Source organism: Motacilla alba, chromosome 2, assembly GCF_015832195.1.
Source record: "Motacilla alba alba isolate MOTALB_02 chromosome 2, Motacilla_alba_V1.0_pri, whole genome shotgun sequence".
Classification (NCBI taxonomy): domain Eukaryota; kingdom Metazoa; phylum Chordata; class Aves; order Passeriformes; family Motacillidae; genus Motacilla; species Motacilla alba.
Window position 1 is genome coordinate 131,782,895 of NC_052017.1, and position 18,640 is coordinate 131,801,534.

The following is an 18,640-nucleotide window of genomic DNA, read 5'->3' on the forward strand; positions in this document are numbered from 1 at the left end:
TTTGGAGCATGACAGGACTTGATTCCTTTTGAAAGAGCTGGGTTTTTGGCAATATTGAAGTTATTTTGTAACATGATTTGAAGTACTTGCTATACATAGGGTGGGTTAACATTATTTGGGTGCTCATTTTGCAGTGGCTGGTAAACTTGTACAGGAAGGAATAAAGAACAGTCCTTGATTATTAACTTCCCAGTTTTGTGCAAGTTTTATAACTAGAACAATACTGAAATCAGAGCAAATTCTAGTTGTCACGTTAGTGTAAACAGAGGACATCTCAGTGTCTACTTTTTAAACTGGAGATCACTTCAGAGATCTGATGATGGCACTCACTTCTGGTTGCATGCAGTTCCTGAAAATAAGCAGTGTTCTGCAGCACAGACTTTCTAATGAACAGGATGGTATCACCTTGGAAATGAGGATTTAGGGAGAATGAGAATTACAGGAATAGACATTCATTCAATAGACACATTCATTGCAATCTTTTGGAGGGATGTTCAGTAAAATCATCACTATTAACTTGTTTTGAGACTGTGTTCATTACTGTAAGGGTTATAATTGTACAACTATATTCTGAAATATGCGTGTACATTTATGGTGTTCAGTGTAGTAAGCCAAGAACAAAAATTTGGTTTGAGTACCATAGCGTTAAACACCCAAATTTCAGGATTTTTAAGTAGGATTATAGCTGGCCTGGAGCATTGTAGAAAATCCTGTTTAGAGTTGTTCAGTTTGTTAATCAGTTGCTCTGTAATTACACATCCACTTTGCGTCAGGCGTACTGTATAGTTCTTATTTTCAAGTAAATGGTTGGAAGTTCCTCTTAGACTCAGCAGAAGCCAAAGTTGCAGTGTCTGGTGTGTCAGATGACTTTCTCCCTTGTCCCACAGGGGCCCAGCTGTCCTCCAAGGTGGGGACATCCAACTTACAGCTTGATAGTGCCTCTTATCTAGTCTGCAGTTAGAAAGCAGAAGGGTTTTATTAATCTGTTATCAGCTGCCTTCCTCCTGCTTCAGGGCCAGCTGGCCTCTTTGTTGGCCATATGCTTACAAGCAGCAAGCAAATCTTACAAATGTGTGAGGAATGATTCACTGCTGATACAGTGAGAGTGCTGAGTACCTGACAACACAGGAACTTCTGTGTGCCTTGCTTGGCACTTCCACAAGAAATGGCAACTGGCCAGGAGAATTGGTGAACCGCAATTTTAGACATAAAATAATGAAGGGGTGATAACTGGGAGAACATAAACATGTTACAATTGCTTTGCAAATGCTGGTTCACAGCTTCAGTTAATGACTCTGTCCCTTGAAATACCATTTAATTAGGTGTGTAAGTAATCTATAGATTACTTAACTAAAGGTTCTGGTAAATAGAACAGAGAAGTGAAATTTTTTGGAAGTTCCAGATTTACTTGTTGACCACTAGCAGGTTGTCATGTTGTATGACCACTTAGAAGAATTTGATTCTAAGGTGATTTACAGAGGAAAATTTAATTGTTGTGTAGCCCAAAGCAGTAAACATGCACTGAGGGACAGGAGGTTCCTGGGTTTCACCTCTAACACTGCTGAGGAAACATTCTGTCATGTACTATTCCTCTGCCATAATTCTCTATCTGCTGAGTGCTTGTCTTCAGGGGTATGTAGGAAGTTTTGAACTGCAGTTTTTACAGCCTGTAACAAGGTAGCAATGTGTAAATACATTTCAGGTTATCTTGAACATGAGGACAAATACACTGTGTTGGAACCCTATGGAAGCTTTCATTTTTACTGCAGCAAATGAAGATTACAAGTAAGTGTAACCTTGGTTTTTGATAATCCTGGACAGGTTATATTTTTCATCTGTATCTTGGTTATTTATGATTATGCTAAAATATATTTTAAAAAGACTACTCAAACTCTAAAATTTGAATAGTTTTATAACCTAGAGAATTATAGGAGTACTGATTTTAGGAAATATGAATTGGTAGTTGATTGCCTCTCTCTGTGTGTCTCAGAACTTGGGGGGTAAAAAGCAGTGTAACTTAGAATAAATGCAGCTGAACCAATGCAAGTATAGCTTGAGATGGGCCCTAGAAAATAAGTACTGTTGGTCCAGTCTGAGGCAATATAAGTGTTTATTTTCTTGCCAGCTCTTGTGAAGCTTGATCCATTGTACTGATCAGCTATTTTCATGAGAACATTTCTTAAAAAAATAAATTAATCTTTTGTGAGACAGTTCTGGAGACTGCAGTACTTATCCTTTCGATGTCTTGGAGCAGTTTTTTACTTTTGAATGATACTATTCATGTGAACAGCTAATCTGATATTGAAAAAGCTGTCTCTTCAAAACTGGGCCATTGCAAATATGCTCCATATCCTTTTTTCCAGGAAGTCAGTGATCTAACAATAGATCACTGTTTTCTTCTAGAACATAGGAATTTTATCACTTATCTTAAGGCTGTTTTTCTAAGGAAATGGAATCTGGCTCAGACTTTGAAAGTGGTGTTGTATTCAATGTGCTGTTTTTCTTGTATTTATGTTATGGTAAAACTATCAGACTACCTAATCTGTTTGTTTATAAGTTTGGGGTTTTTCTTTATGAATTTGCTTTTTGTCTGGTTTGGGTTTTTTTAAAATTTTTTTTTTCTTCCTCTTGCTAAACTAAAAACTATAGCTGCTGCTGTCAGGGACAACTGTCCTCTTGCAGCCTGAAGCATTTAATATGCAAAGGCCGATGTACACATTAACAATGCATATGCAAGTATTTGCTGGTTGTATGGAGTAGCAATTTTGAATAAGATCCTGCATACTTTCTCTTGGGGAATTTAGAAAGAAAAAGCAATAATCACCATTATTGTATTCAGTGAGATATGTTTAATTTCAGTTATGCATTCAGCTGCAGATGGAAAGGTGAGAGACGTGTTGAATTGAATTTTTAACTTAATTCCACTAAATAGTATATCTTAATCAGGTTCCAATAAATGCATTGTCTGTAAAGCACATATGCTTATTTGATGATCTACGTGGTGATTATGTCTAGCTGCTTCATCCAAAGGGAGTAGAGGTAGGCCTTATCTGAGCTTTAAAGTCCTTAAGAGCAAACCAGCTGTGGTCCAGCAGCTGGGTGTTTACTTTTAACATAATGTTTTTCTATAGATAGTGTGCTCTGCTGAACTAGCATCTCCATGGGTAAGGACCAAGCTTTCCCTGCACTCCTAGACTTGCTACACCAAGCTTTCCTTGCACTTTCCTGCTGAAGATAATTAGGCAGTAACAAAGGGTGCCAATCAAATGGAACTTTACAGTAGACTCTGAATTACTAGGAGTTCGCAGCATGGGAATATTAAGAAATCTTTCAGAACTGATAGGCTTGTTGTAATGATTGAGAGATGCTTTTACAAGTTCAGGGTGCATACTTAGGTGGGAAGATGGAATAAAGGAGGCCTGTGTGATTCCTGCAGTCTGACCCATGGACAGATGATGAAGTGGAGCCTATCTGTCCTTTGGTAGGGAGCAAGAAACCTGATCCAATAACTAGATCCTCAGATCAACAAACTTCTTTCAAACCCTAAACAATGCCATTTTCTTTCTTCTTGTGTATTATGAGCTGTTTTGAGGAGCCTCTGCAATATGGCTCTATCCTTAAGTTGGTTTATGTAAAATGTACTTAGGACTTGTTATGATATTAAGCTACTGATGTATTTATTTTAAAGCTTATACACTTTTGATATGCGCTTTCTTGAATCACCTGTGATGGTGCATATGGATCACGTGTCTGCTGTTCTTGACGTGGATTATTCACCCACTGGGAAAGAATTTGTGTCTGCCAGCTTTGATAAGTCCATACGCATTTTTCCTGTAGACAAAGGTCACAGCAGGTGAGTAGTTTTACACCTTTTCTCTCTCTTCATTCCAGTGACTTCCTCCCAAATCCTCAAAATTACTAATTCATTCATTAACATCTTCATTGGGGCTTTTTCTTCCTGTGAGTGTTGAAATCTTACTCTGTGGGTAGCTTGAAACTGACAGGCTGTGTAGTTGACTTAATTCTGGAGTATGGATCAAGAGTAGAACTACTGAACAAGTAGCAGTACTTCCACAATATGGAGTTAAAATTAGAGTGGATTGCTGTGCTCACGTCATTTGTATTTTACCGTGGTGAATCCCATCTGATTTCCCTGTCGATGCATCTTTAATGTTTTTAGGTTGCTGTGTTCTGTTTCTGTCACCACTTAAGTTTGCAATGTATTATAGCATTGTAGCGTTTGGTTTCCTAGGGATTGTCTTCATCCTATGTGGATGATTGCTAAAGACATTATATAAAATAGATTGCTGTATGAATACCCGAGGATCAGTTTTGGGACCCTTTTGTGATTTGTTTCAGTGCACTTACTACCTTTTGTTAATATTTTATTAACCTGGGTTTGATTTGTAGTAGAGTGCTTTGAATACAATTCACGTGGAGTTTGTTTTTCATGTAAGGTTTCATAAGTCAGTATATTAAATATTTTGCTGGAGTTCAGATTGAATCTACTGTGTCTCTATTATTTTTTGGTTTTCTTTCAGTTTGATAAAAACTGGAGCAAGTTATCTGATCTTTCTGGTATCATTTGATCTTCATAAACCTGCCCTCATTATTCTTTCTTGTCAGTTCTTCCTCATTTTTCTTTATTCTTAACTTTATTTTACTTCTGCTTGACTTCCTCTCTCCATCCTTGTCCTCCCAGAAGGTTGTTACTAAGGCAAGGTCTAGGTGGTTTGAGGGTGAAAATGTTGCAATACTGGTTTGGTGAAGGAGTATATTTTTATTATTGATTGATGAAATTGTGCATGCTGTGTAACTTTGTGCTCCTGTGCTGCATTAAATAGTGGGAGGGGCTATTTACATTCCCTCTATATCTAATCTACAGATAGTTTTTATGTTCTTTTTGTCTTGCAATAATACTTTAAATGTAATTAGGTGGTGCAGTTTCTTTGTAGGTTTGGGGTTTTTTTTCTGACTTCCATTATTAAACAATATGGTTAGCAGCTCCTTTGTAGGAATTAATAATGTTCACGGAAGTGGTGATGTGCAAAGTTAATACACATCACTGAGGAGAAGTTTGCAGACCCCATAACACAACAGTAAAAGGCTTTATTTCACATTTTAGCAGATTGTTGCCAAGGCCTGTGGGAGGGGTTTTTTCTTGGTCCACACTTTTCCTCCTTTTGTATTGTAGCCATAAATCTAGTGAGGAGAAACTTTACAACTGAAAAATTTTGCTTCATGTAAGCTGATTAGAGTGTTCTGGTACACTTAAATTTTTTTAGAAGCTGGGCTTCTTTAGAATTGCACAGTTCATATTAATCTCACAGAATGGAGAAAGTCTCTAAATAGAAGATCTGATCCTGCTTGGAAAACTGAGAGGGCAGTTAGGAATACCTGTAAATAAGGATCCTGGTGCTATTCTAGTTTTTACTTCTGGTGTCCTGCCAATCTGAAAAACTCCTAACTTCAAATGCTTTTTATTTTATTTTTAAATGAAAATTTAAATAGTGGAATTGTTTAGCCATAAGAAATAAGGTTTTTTTATGAAGTTGATTAAATTTAGTAAATGCTTAGTAAACAGAACTGTATTTCTGTGCAAACTTCTAAATGACAGATCCAGGTTATTTGGCCATGTTTTCTGTTTTTCCTGTCCCTGAAAAATGACATTTAATACCTTGTGATGACAGCCACAGGATAGGCAAAGCCTGCAAATTCAAAGTATGAAAAGGAAAAGGACTTAGTTCCCCAAAGGTGGGTGAAGAAGAGCTTTGTTACTGAGTCACGTGGTAGAAGGAAAGTAAAACATAGAAATTCTTGTGGAAGTGCAGATGTGCACACATGCCATTAAACACTGAAAAGCTGATGTGAGTATTAATGTTTTCTGATGGTAGTTGTGCTCGATCTTCCACATAATTGTTCTTGTAGAGTATTGCTTCCTGGTGAATTAAAAGAGGTGATTAAGCTTATTAAAGCTTATTTATTCTGATATACTGATTACTTTTCTTTCTCTCACAACCATTTCAGCTCAACCCCAGTCCAGTTTCTCCACACCACTTGAATAGGTTGCTTCCATGTTTCTTTTACATTATTAATTTGGTTTTCATTGCAAAAATAACTGAGTGGAAAAAGAAGAATAAGCTGTAGAGCATGATTGATGCATCAATGGAGTGGCTATTGGTAGGCAATAAATAGGCCTTACTTTTTCCTTCTTTTCAGAATGCTAATAAATAGCTAAAATTCCCTAAAAAATTATTTAGTCCTTTATTTTATAGCAGAAATAAAAGAATAAATTTGTTTTATACATACTTCATGAAAATTAGACAAGAGTTTAACTTAAATATTGGTTTAAATGTAGCATGCAGAAACTTTTTTCAACAGCAGAATTGAAAAAAGAAATGGAGTCCATTTTTGGGTAAAGGAGGGGAATCACAATGAAGAGTAGCAAATCCATTGCCATATCATAAATGAAGAGCTGGGAGGTGTTTCATTGCTGTTTGGTGTCAGATTCTTTTGCACCTATTTTTCTGTATTCCCATTCTGTAATACTCTCAATGTAAAAGCATATTAATCAAAATTATTTCAGGAACAGTATGCATTTCATTCTGTATACCCTTACCATGTTTTGCAAAAAGAGTTAAATAATAACTCTTTACTATTATTTCTGTGAAAGCACTTATTTAAAAAGCATCTTGTCCTAGGTAGTCCTTTATCAGTCTATCACACTTCCTTTGTATCTTTACCTATAGAAAGATAAGATCAGCAGTGTTTTAAAAAGTCAGATTTTTAAAAAAACAACAGCAAGAAAATACAAAAAAATTTGCCTTGAGCAGAATGCTTTCTGCTATTTGAAAGGTAATGGTGAGAAACGTGATGGTAGATAATTTAAAAATGTTTCTCTGCTCTAGGGAGGTTTATCATACCAAACGAATGCAGCACGTCATCACTGTGAAATGGACTTCAGATAACAAATACATTCTGTGTGGCTCAGATGAGATGAATATTCGCCTGTGGAAAGCTAATGCCTCTGAAAAACTGGGAGTGGTAAGAGTTGCATTTTGCTTTTTGTTATCACAAGATGTTTGGGGGTTTTTGTTATTACAACCAGTTAGCCTCTTCAACTTTTTGACGAAGGGAAGCTGTAAAACTATAGTTTGACATTTGTGTAGATTGACATGTGCATTACACCTCATTGCATTTACTGCAGCTTATAATAATAACAAGAAAATGAGATGCCTCATTATTGCTATACAAGATGACTTCTTTTGGTCTTGTTTAATGTTAACAATAATCATCAGTTCTATCTAAACTAGACTTGAATTTTTAACCTGTGTGCTAATGGTTAGAATTCATCCTTTACCACTGGGAAAAAGGTAATAAATTCTGTTTAGCCATACTTAAGTGATTCTGTTGAAGTTTAGAATTACTACTTTTAAAGATTTTGACTGGCATGTTATTAGTTTGTGTTCATTCATGCAGTTTGTTAACAAAAAAGTATATTAAAAAAAATCATGCTGTGGTAAGCATATGTGTTGTCAAGTAGACTGTTTGCACTGATGTGTAGTTTGACACCGAGATTGTTAAACTTTGTAACTCTCAGATACCAAGTGGGCAAACTAGGGTGGTATCTGAAGTCTGATTAATTCAATGTGAGTCTCTTTGGTCGAGGTGTTCCTAGTGTGAATGATCACCAGCCTCATTAGAGAAGTCTTCTCAGTTATACTTGTTCAAATGTTTGTGTACAGACAAAGCCTAGCTGTTCCCTTTCAGTTACCAATTGCATAGATTCATCTGCACAGTTGAGTCAAAGTATTGAGTGACTTTGGAGGATGAATCTGGCACTTTGTCTGCTGGGAGTAATCCCTTTATGTAGCTTTATATTGTTATGGTATTTTGGAGGTGCTTACATTGCCTTTTCTGAGCCCATCAGCAGAGCTGTCAGATAATGTCTGGGGGAGTTTTTGTTTGATCTTGTGAAAGGTTGTGGGGAGAGGAAAGGGAAGCTGTGATTCAGGGAAGAATGTGGTACAGCTGAGATGCTGGATCTGTTGCATACTAATGTCTAGGACTGCTTGTGATTACCTGAAGCTCCATCAACTTGAATTATCTGTAGGAGGGAAGTGAAACAGAGCTGGGGGAGGTGGCAGGTGGAGGGATTGGAGGAGTACTTAGAGCTACACTGGAAACAGGATAATTCATGGACTGCTGTGTGCTCTGAAGCGCTGGATGTGGAGCAACACAGTTAAAATAACGTGTATCTTCAGCCATGGCCCACCATAGATATTGGGAAATCCTGTTAGTATTCTCAGTTTTGCTACAGAGCAGTAGATAAAAACACCCCACAGCTTTGTGGTCTCTGCAGTAATTGTGATTACAAATGACTGTTTAGGTTGAATTTTTTTTTAATTTTAATTTTTTAATGGATACCTTTTTTCTTTTTTTTTTCTTTTTTTTTTCTTTTTTCTTTCTTTTTTCTTTCTTTTTTTTTTTCTTTTTTTTTCCCTCCTGCTCTTCTGCATTGATTATTGGTATTTTCCCATGTGGTGCTTTGGTCAGACACTTAAATATGAGTTCCATAGTTGCTAATTTTGGAAATTCCACAAAGCTCATTAGAGACTTTACTTTTGGATTTAACGTTCATGTTGAATTTGTTTAGATAGTGCAGTGTTGAGTAGAAATATTATCTGTGTTCTTTCTGTTATATCTATATGCCCATGGCAACACCCTTTTCACTTAATTTTATTATATTAACTGAAGCTGTCTCCATTTGCTCACTATATTTTTAGCAAGAGATCATGATGTTTCCTCTCTAGGATGCTGTTCTGTTACAGAATTGTTTGGTATTTTTGACGTTCCATCTTTACTTTGAGCCCTTCATGTGAAGGACAAGTGGGTAAAAAGAATGTCACAAATACCATTTTCATGTAGAAAGGTTCCTGATATTTTCAGATGTGAACAAAAAGTTCACTGTACTGACTACTAGATGGCATTGACTGCTTTTCTTATGAAAGAGTAAGAATAATTGACTCTGGGAAGTAATAGGCAAACACAGCTACTCCTACATTGCAGAAATGTTGCATACAGGACAGCTTAGCTATTGTTTAAGTGTTCAGAATGTAAATGACATTCTGGTAAATGACATTCTGCTGTTTTCTGTAGTATTTGTGTCAGTGAAAACCGGACATGGATGGGCCAAAAAAAAGACACTACTTAGTTGTGACTACTGGCTATTGGATATGGTCTGCACATATTGTGTTCCTTGACCTGACTGGAATCCTACACAAAACAGCCTTTGTTGTTTTTCTTTGTGAGTACAGTGTTGTTGCTTGATGTGCCCCTTGGAGGCTGCACCCGCAATATGGTTCTGCTCTTGTGGGATCATTCCCAAGTGAAGTTTTTGTAATGTGTGTGTAAGGGTGTGTATTTCTGTCACAGCACTTGGGCTGTCAGCTCCCAAGAGAACCAAATCAATAACTATCTATGACACAGGTCAAGGGATATGTGGTTTATTATTTGATTTTTTTCCTCCCTGTTTTTTGAATTATTCTTGGGGGAATTTTTTTCTGTTTTTTTTTTTGTTTTGTTTTGTTTTTTGTTTTTGGTTTTTTTTTAAAGTTTTTTTTTGTCAGAAGTGAAAATCCTCCCACAATTTATCATCCTATCTTAGAGAAAACACCTTGCAACATCAAAAGTCATCTTAAGAAGGCAAAACTATTTAGAAATACAGGAAGAGCTTAAAAGGGGCATAGAAAAATTGCTCTCACTTCACAGAACAGAGATGAACTTGTGAAGAATTACATTACAATGAGAAAAGAACATTTCACACCCCTATATCTTATGTGGTAATGTGTTCGTGCATGGTGTTGTTGAAGCCGTGACTTTAGCAAGATACGGAATTTGAAGCTGTCTGGAGTGGCTATAGTTGTTTAAAATTTTTTTAGAAGCACTATGAAGTTTTATTTTTCAGCAATTGTAGCTAATAGGACTTAGGAGTCCTCATGGTTCATCACGTTCTTGGATATATCTTGGGAATGTTGCTTGGATTCAGTGTGAACCCCTGTTTGATCCAGCCTGGTAGTTCCTGTGATTCCTAAGAATGCAACTGTTAATGGCTATTTAGCAGGTTCCACTGATGTTTTTTTAGTATCTGCTTTTTTTTTTTTTAGAGTGTTGGTGTTCTTATCTTCACAGGCATATGTTTGCTTATTTTATAAGTGTCCAGTCATTCCACAGTCTGTGGCTATTTTTTGAATGTTTTGAATATTCAAAGCTGAACATTCAGTAATTCTGTCAGAAGTGTCAAAATATGTCTTAAATGCTTAGTTGCTTGGTCTGCTGTTTTTCTTTGCTGAGAAGATTTGATTGAATGACTCATCCAGAGGTCACTGTATTTCTGATATAATGCTAAAATCTTGCAATACATTGTATTTTAAGATGGATATTTTTTGTGCTGGGGGTGGGTAGAAATCCACATCCTGAAAAAGAAAGAAAAATAGTAATCAAACATTTTTTTTTTCCTTTGGTGAGTACTTAGTTGTTTTTTCACATTGCTAAGTTCAAAGGAAGTTATAGTGAATATATAATACTCATGTTGTGGCTGGTGAACATTTATCCAGTTGGAAAGTTGTGCTTTCTGAGCTGTACCCGAGCAGTCATCAGTTCTGACATGCATGTTTCTTTTGGGTTTTAATGTATTTGGCACTGCACTCATTACTCAAAATCAGTGAAACATGAAAGAAAGAAGAAAAGTTTCTGGAGGAGCCAGAGGCATCTTGGGTCTCTACTCCACTGACAATTAAGTCTGCACAGGTTTTATGTAGGGGTAACAAAACCCAAATGTCTATGTTGGAGCTACTGCAAAGGTTGCTTCGAAATAATTTTCTACATTTAGCTTTTAATAAATTTTCATTAATTGATTAATATGTTTTATTAAATAGGATGTAACAGGTGTTTTTTTAAAGCAATGAACATCTATCTCTGCATGCCCAGAAGCAAAAGACTCAGTTTAGACTTGAGAAACTCTAGACTGTTCAAATACATAAAATATGGCTTGTTAAGTATGTTTGATGCTTTTTTTACCTGTGCTTTTGAAGAAGTTTGGGATATATGAAAAGGTAAATGATTTTGACTTTTGAGGAGGAAAATAGAACCTGGTCTGAGTGGAAAGGCTGAAAAAGCAGCAGTAATATCCTGGATTTCAGTTAATAGTGTACAATTAATGTAATTGATGGAAAGAAAAGGATAGGCTAGGTTTTTCTGAATTGTACTGAAAGTAATGAACCATCAGTTGAAACTTTTAAAAGCTGTATTGCTCTTCAGTCTACTGCCACATCAAAACAGAAACTATACCTGCACTTCTTAGAATGTGAATTCTTAGTAACTTTGCTTCTGTGAGTAACAGCTGCAAAATTTTGTCTCTGTTACTTTTATGAATTGGTACAGAGCAGTGGGTTAGGATGCTTAGAATTTTAGTGAAACTACTGATGAGCGAGTGAAAAGTGGTGAGGCATAGGTTTACTGCTTTCTTTCAAAATGCAGAAATACCAGATTTTGAGTATGGGCTAGTAGAGAGAGGAGAAAGTGCTGTTAGAAATCTTGGTTTTGATCTAGCAAAGTGCATTAGCAGGAGCACGTCAAAACTGTCTTAAGCAATTGTTTATCCTTTCAGTCTGTTTCTAGTATGTGGTTCCATTTTCTGAGATAATGCTGATAACAAGCAGTACCAGACACTGTGGGTCATGGCATTCTTTTCTTAGTGATTTTCAGCTTGTGATTCAGTGCACCTGCATCTTCAGCCCTGTAGCTATGATTTTATGCTCTTAACATCTACATTGCTCTACATTACCTTTCTGGTTTTTTGCTTTTGTCATCCATTTAGATGTGAAGAGATCAAAATCTTTGGTCCAGGAAAAAATGAATAATGAACTTCATAGCTATAAATTCAGAAGGTGTTTTCCACAGAGCAATAGAAAAATAAATAAAGACAAGCTATGGTGTAGAAAATTGCTGGGATATATCTGGATTCTAAAAATATATTGCATCTGTGCTCTTGCCTGCCCTAACCTAGAAGGGCAACCTGAAGAGGACAGATAAACATTCATTTCATATTTCCATGCTGAATTACAGAAGTCTTAATAATGTGAAATTTTAAATACAGCCCTCTTGAAGAGAAGAATTTTTAAGGGTAGTTTTAGCTTCTAATCAGGGCTCTGCAAAAATGCTTACTTTCCCTCTGCTTAGATGGAAAAATAAGCAGTCTGTGTCATCAGGAGGGAGGAGAAGAGGCATGGGCAGTTTACTCAAAGAGGCATTTTCCTACTGCTGACAACTTGGTTGCATTTAAGGAGTTATTTTTCCCTTTTTTCACCTTAAATATTTGCTGTGAAGTCCTCCTGTAGTGACACAAATCAGTTATGTTTCTGCCACATCTTCATTTTCCTCATGTAGGAAAGAAATTGCACATTCATTATTTGAACCCATGAAAAAAGTCATATGTCACCTTTAAGCATGTCTTCCCCTCATGATGTCACATAAATCCTAATTTATTACATATATTAAATTGGAAAGTGTTCTAGTCCCTATAAATGAAATATCTAATCCTGCAAATTGTGCTGTGCATCTTCTCCAGCCCAAAACAGAATGGGAAGCAACACTGTTCTCTTGAGCTGTTCACACTGGCCTTTGTAAAGTGACTTGCTAGAAAGAGCTGGAAGTCAGTGCATTATTGCAGTGTGCCTTCTTAGCTATCTGCTATCTCTCATGAAGGAAACTTGTCATTTCTGCAAAATTTTCTTTTCCCATCGTGTGGATGAGGGAGCATGTAGCACAGCTGGGTGTATTGGCTACTGGCATCTGGTGGTTGGGTGGAAAGTCAGCAGATATGTGCCTTTCTCTATACCACATTACCCATAAAAATGGAGTCAGGCTCTACCATGTCTTAATCTATATTATTTTTTTAAATAAGATGTCCTGGATGTGTCTTTAATTTACAGATTCACCACTTGTCTGTAGAATCATCAAGGTTGTACTAAATCGGCAGCAATTTGCTCTTCTAAAATTAAAGGAAAATCATTGCATTTAATTAAAATAAAGCTCTTTAATTTGGATTATGTTGGCAGTTTTCTGCAAAGTGGGAACACCTGGGATTTACTGAGAGTGAACCAGCTATTCACAGGCTGGCTCACAAGAAGGAATTTCAGTAAAAGGAGAGGGTAGCTTTAGTGGGCTTAGACTGTAAAATATACTCAATTTTGATTTCAGAGGCCACAATGAATATAAGTAGAAGGATTTGGATTTTATGAACAAGAAGGTGTGGAGAAACAGGTTAAGAGCATCATGTATCTCTGATGTCTGAATAAGAATATTTTGAGCCGTGAGCAACTCTGTATCTGGTACCTGGTTTCTTTATTATCCCAAATCAGAAGCTCCTTTGGGGTAGTTTTTATCAATGCTTGTTTTCAAACCATTTATGGTATTCTGGACCAAAATCATCTGAGTGCCATATTTATTTATTCAGAATTCATGAAAAATTCTACCAGAAGTCACACACAAAAGTTACCTCCAGAGTGGAGAATAAATAGCCAATTGCTGATTTCAAGGGGGGGAAAAACATGTCTCATTATATTGTAAGTGAAATTTCCATCTGTGTGTGTAATAAAGTTGTTGGTTTTGTTACTGCTTTTTTTTTTTTTTTTTGTTAGCATCAGTTTCTGTCTTTTCTTGAAAGTGAGAAGTTAGTGACACTGAGTCATTTGCAAAGCTGAATAAATAGAAGTTGCCTGAACTTTTGTTTTACTTTTAATGTTTCAGGTGGAGATAGTAGTGTGACATAAATGTGGGATGGCAAAAGACTGGTGCCATGGTTTAATTGAAAGTGTGAAGGGTTTTTAAGATGTCTGAAATATTGGAGTTAGATAGTTTGGGCAGGAGGGTAGGAAAAAGAGGATGGTATTAAAATCATATTGAATTTATTCTAACAAATTTTATATTTATATGAAAACTCACTAGACTGAAATGCAGCTGAAATTCCCAAAGATCCAAGTAAATCCAAAATACATAGAGATTGCTCTTCCTCATGAAGCAATGCATGCTTTAAACAAAACCACAGGAAACACATTTTTTTCCTTTTGATAAATAGACATTAGGACCAAAGGAAAAAAGCCTAATTGAAAAAAAAAAAATCTTCTGTAGATTGGCTGTCAGGAGATGTTTCTTACTTTTGGTGTTGTTGATGGTGACTTGGACAGAATTTTAAACGTTAATTTAAAAATAGTCTTTTATGGCAATACCAGCTCACCTGTGTTTCATGTGGTTGTGATAGTAAGACTTTTTTAGCTGCTTGATGGAAGTTGGCACGCACTCTCTGTGTGCCATATAGTCAAGCTAATACTTGAAATGTGATCCATGCTTTGTGCTTCCTAGGGGATCAGGGTGCTGGGTAAGATTCAGGCTATCTGAAGAGCTTTCTGTAAAGCTGTTCATGAAGACAGTTCCTCTACAGCATTTATAATTACACTGGCTAGTGATTAAAATGCATGAAAATCTTTGTTTTACAGGGAAAGTTGGTCGTCATGCGAGGTTAGGGAAGACTAATCGAAGAGTGTTTACTGTCAGCTATTTATGTTCTCATTTGTCACTCTACAGCACATTAAAATCTGATTCTCAGGAATTAAATTGGGTTACTCCACTCAGCTTTAAAATGATAACGTTTTGTGTTTGAGCATTGGGATAATGTTGGAATTTTAGGTTTTTTAATGCTTACCTACCCATATTCTGAAGGAATTTACTAGAAAGAAGCCATGCGAATGAAAAGTTAAAATTTTGTTTTGTAGAAGAGATTGACAATTAAATCCCTGTTCCATTATAACGTGCTTGTCTGTGTTATTTTCCCTGCAGCTTGCACCTCGAGAGAAGGCAGCTATGAATTACAATCAGAAGCTGAAAGAGAAGTTCCAGTTTCACCCGCAGATCCGGCGCATAGCTCAGCACCGACACTTGCCCAAGAGCATTTACTGCCAGATCAAGGAGCAGCGCATCATGAGGGAGGCTCGGCGGCGCAAGTGCGTGTTCCTCTTTGGCTTCACTTCTCTTCCTGCAGTGCTGCTGTGGCGGTGGCCTGTGGGAGTGATAGAGCTCCTCTGAGCCTCTGAATGAGGGATCATGAGCTGGGATTGATTGTAAGGAGAAGGCAGATCAGTGCCAGTAGCAGTGAGGGCTGGCTGCTTCCCAGAAGTACAGTGAAGACATGGCAACAGATGCCATGTTGGAAAGAGCCACAGTGCTGAGTTAAGCATGACATGATGCCCCACTGCAGTGGAAATAGGATGGGCTGTTATGGGGTGTGTGGAGGGTTGTTCGGTTTCTTGTGGGTTTGTGGTTTTGGTTTTTTTTTTGATAATGCCAGATTCCAGGATGAATGTTTTATGCCACCTGGATCATTGCCACGTTGGAATTTCTAGGAGTAGAAGGTGGTATGCTTTGCTGTAGCCATTGAATTAACATTGAAGTGGTGGGTCTTAGTCATCTTTATTAGCTAAAAACTCCACAAACTTGAGCAGCTGATCATGTTGACATGAAAACCAAGCTGAGCTCCCAAGGAAAGGCTCATTTGGAAACCTTTGTAAATTAGCCAGCTTTAAAATTGCTTACAAAAGGGATGGTCCTTCTTCCCAAAGGAGTATGTGGCTTTTGGTTGTTAGAAACAGAGCAATTTTTGACTTTTTTGGCTTTCTTTGTAGGATGACTTCCTTAGTAGCTTGAGGAGGAAGACAGTATTTCTTAAACATTTGTGATGACTACTGAGTTTCATTTTTCTGTTTTGTTTCTAGGGAGCTGAATCGTCGTAAGCACAGCAAGCCAGGATCCATGCCATTCGTGCCAGAGAGGAAGAAGCATATTGTGGCAGTAGTGAAATAATTGTTTTCACATGTACTAAATGCCACAATGTAAGAAAAATGTCACTATTAAAATAATACACTGTACAAAATTTGATGGACTTTGTTAGGACAGCATGTGGTTCCAGAAACATGACTTTTCTTCCAAGTTTGTGCATCTTCTGACTTCTCAAGTCATCGTCTGTTTTGAGTAGTTATGAGAACTTCCCCTGTAATATTTTTTTGCCATTTTTCTGATGTTACTGGCCCAATGCTGCATATTGCAGTGGAGTTTGACCTTTTTGATATAAGCAGATAACTTGGTGGAGAATATCTGTAATTCCAGTTCTATTCCTTGGTACTGTTACTACAAAAAAAAAAGGATAAAATAGGTTAATACTTGTCAAAGCAAAAAAAACCCGCTCCATACGGAGTTACAAAAATCATTGTACTTATGCTGTCCTTTTAAAAAATTTTTATTTAAACAAATTTAATAAAGTGACCTTAAGCAATGGACTAGATTTTGATTATTTGAACTGATTATTCCAAATGTCTGCATTATACTTCTTAGAGTACAATGTACTATTTTTCTTTTATCCAGAAAGAAATTCAACAGGATTTTCAGACGTCTGTAAACATTTATAATTTTGCTCTGTCTTTTTAACTATTGTTATATAAGCTGACCAAACTTCAGACTGTTAAGTTGCTAATATTGATAATAACTTAGTTGAATAATTTTTCGCTTTTAAAACTTGGAAAATCTGGATGAAAAAAATGACGTAAATTTTATAAACCATAGAAACTCCTTTGGATGAGATTTATTACAAGTTTTCTATTTTGCATTTATAGATGAAAAATGGAAGTTTCACACTTGACGAGATATCTGTATCCCAAAATTCCTTTACGGTTTGGCTGGGAAACACCGTGTTTCTCCATGCAATAAACAACCTTTTACTGAAGTTACCAAGGTGGTGAGAAAACTACTGGAATTAAACTGGGCTGTCTAGACTGAAGAGAGATATGAGATATGTAATAACTGTAATGCTGCCTAACATCATCTGCACAAAAAGCTCTTTTTAAGTCTTAACACTACAGTGTGTAATGACACTCCCCTTGCCCTGAGCTTATGCACAAAGGAAAAAAAAAAAAGAACTCAATTAGAGTAAACTTAATACTTTATTTTTTTTTTTTAATCTGGAAATTGAGCATTTTGAGCACTTGCCTTCATGTAGTATTCTGTTTAATGTTTCTGCTGACACTAATCCATATGCATTTCTGGTTCTTACTCTTTAACTTGTCTCTTGCAGTACTGTTTGGGCAAGATTCCTGAATCATCATGGCAAAATTATGGCTCTTTGGTGATAAGAGACCATAATGTATCTTTGACTCTCTGGATCACTTACCTTTATGGGGTGATGCAGGAAGAGAAGCAGATCTGAAGAGCTATAAGTAGGATGATGAGAAGAAGTGGAACAGATCAGGAAATAGGCTGATGCTGGCTGTGTGCCTGTTGTACTAATACAGTGCACTCTGTGCCAAATACAGTTTATTTTCTTCCTGAAATACTGAAAAAAAATTGAGGGAGAATATGCAGTCCAAAATGCGGCTTGTGACACAGCTGTAGTCAAGTCTTGCACAATTTGCAAAACCAGACTAATCTCCTGAAATGTGATTAAAAATTTTCAGCCTTGTCAGTTTTGCGTGAGTTGAAGCTGTTGATTATTGATTTGTTGAGTCATGGTAACCTCTGGTGTGAACAAACCCTGCTGCTTGGAATTTATTAGCTTTGGTGCAGATCTCTGAATGTAAAGAGCTTTCAGTTGTGAAGTTGGCTGGGTTGTGGTGTGGTATTGGTGTGGAGCAATGGGTGTGAGCCACGTCCAAAGGATCTCCTCATGTTTTAACACCTTTGTGAACTGTTGCTTTCAGAGAGAATCTGAGTGGTGCAACTCAAAGGATCAGGGTTGGCTAAAAATTGCTAGAAAGAGTGTAACTATGCTGGAAAAAGGAGTTTTAATGTTGGGAGTGCATTCAGTTATGAATTCCTTCTCCAAAATCTGTAGATGTAGTTTTACACAGAGATTTGTCTTGGCATCAAGTGGGGCACCCTCTTATCATTCCAGAAAAAATTTGTTTTCCAAAGTCAAGCCTTGCTGTGACTTCTAGAAACATGCTAGTTGTAAAATCAGTGTAGGTCTGAGCTGGGGCTTTCTGCTTGGAAATCAGTTGTTTGGAATTTTGCAGGTGGCAGTTGCAGTCTGTCAGTTCAGAGGATCCCTGGCCATGGATTTGTACGCTGTTGGGCTAGCTGCTGTTGATTTATCCCTTTTGGAAATCCTTACATTTTGTCTCTGGTGTTTTTTGTGGTCATCTGCCTGAAGTACATGATGCCACAACACTCAGAAACATTTATTTAAATGTAGTAGTTGTCAGGTGGTAGCTATGCTTGCAAGAAGTGCTTGTGTAAGTCCATTATAGGCCATTGCTGAAATGGTTTTGAAATTAAAATAAAGGAGCTGCAGCCCTAAGTCAGTTTTTATTTGGCAGGGGTTTTTGTTATATTTTTCCCCTCAGTGATTTGACGGGTGTAATCAGACCTCATCTTAATCACCTTAATGGAGTTACCTAGATTTATCAAAATGATTATATGTAAAAAGATTGTGGATACATTCATTTGCATGTATGTGTACCCAAGCGTATGCAGAATAAAATCCTTAGTACCATATAAAATACTGAAAATCAAAGGAAACTAGTAATGTTTCCCTTCA

The 18,640-nt window shown here is 36.8% G+C and overlaps 1 protein-coding gene across 1 annotated transcript in view; it reads left to right on the forward strand.

Annotated features, from left to right (window-relative positions):
* Positions 1-17,563, forward strand: part of DCAF13 (DDB1 and CUL4 associated factor 13) — a 26,962-nt gene extending 9,399 nt beyond the window's left edge. Inside the window, exons 7-11 of the mRNA XM_038127314.1 lie at positions 1,703-1,785; positions 3,689-3,853; positions 6,909-7,044; positions 14,896-15,059; positions 15,828-17,563. Coding sequence (XP_037983242.1) covers positions 1,703-1,785; positions 3,689-3,853; positions 6,909-7,044; positions 14,896-15,059; positions 15,828-15,915 — 636 coding nt within the window. The 3' untranslated portion in view covers positions 15,916-17,563. The remainder of the gene's footprint in view (positions 1-1,702; positions 1,786-3,688; positions 3,854-6,908; positions 7,045-14,895; positions 15,060-15,827) is intronic.
* The last annotated feature ends 1,077 nt before the right edge of the window (positions 17,564-18,640 follow it).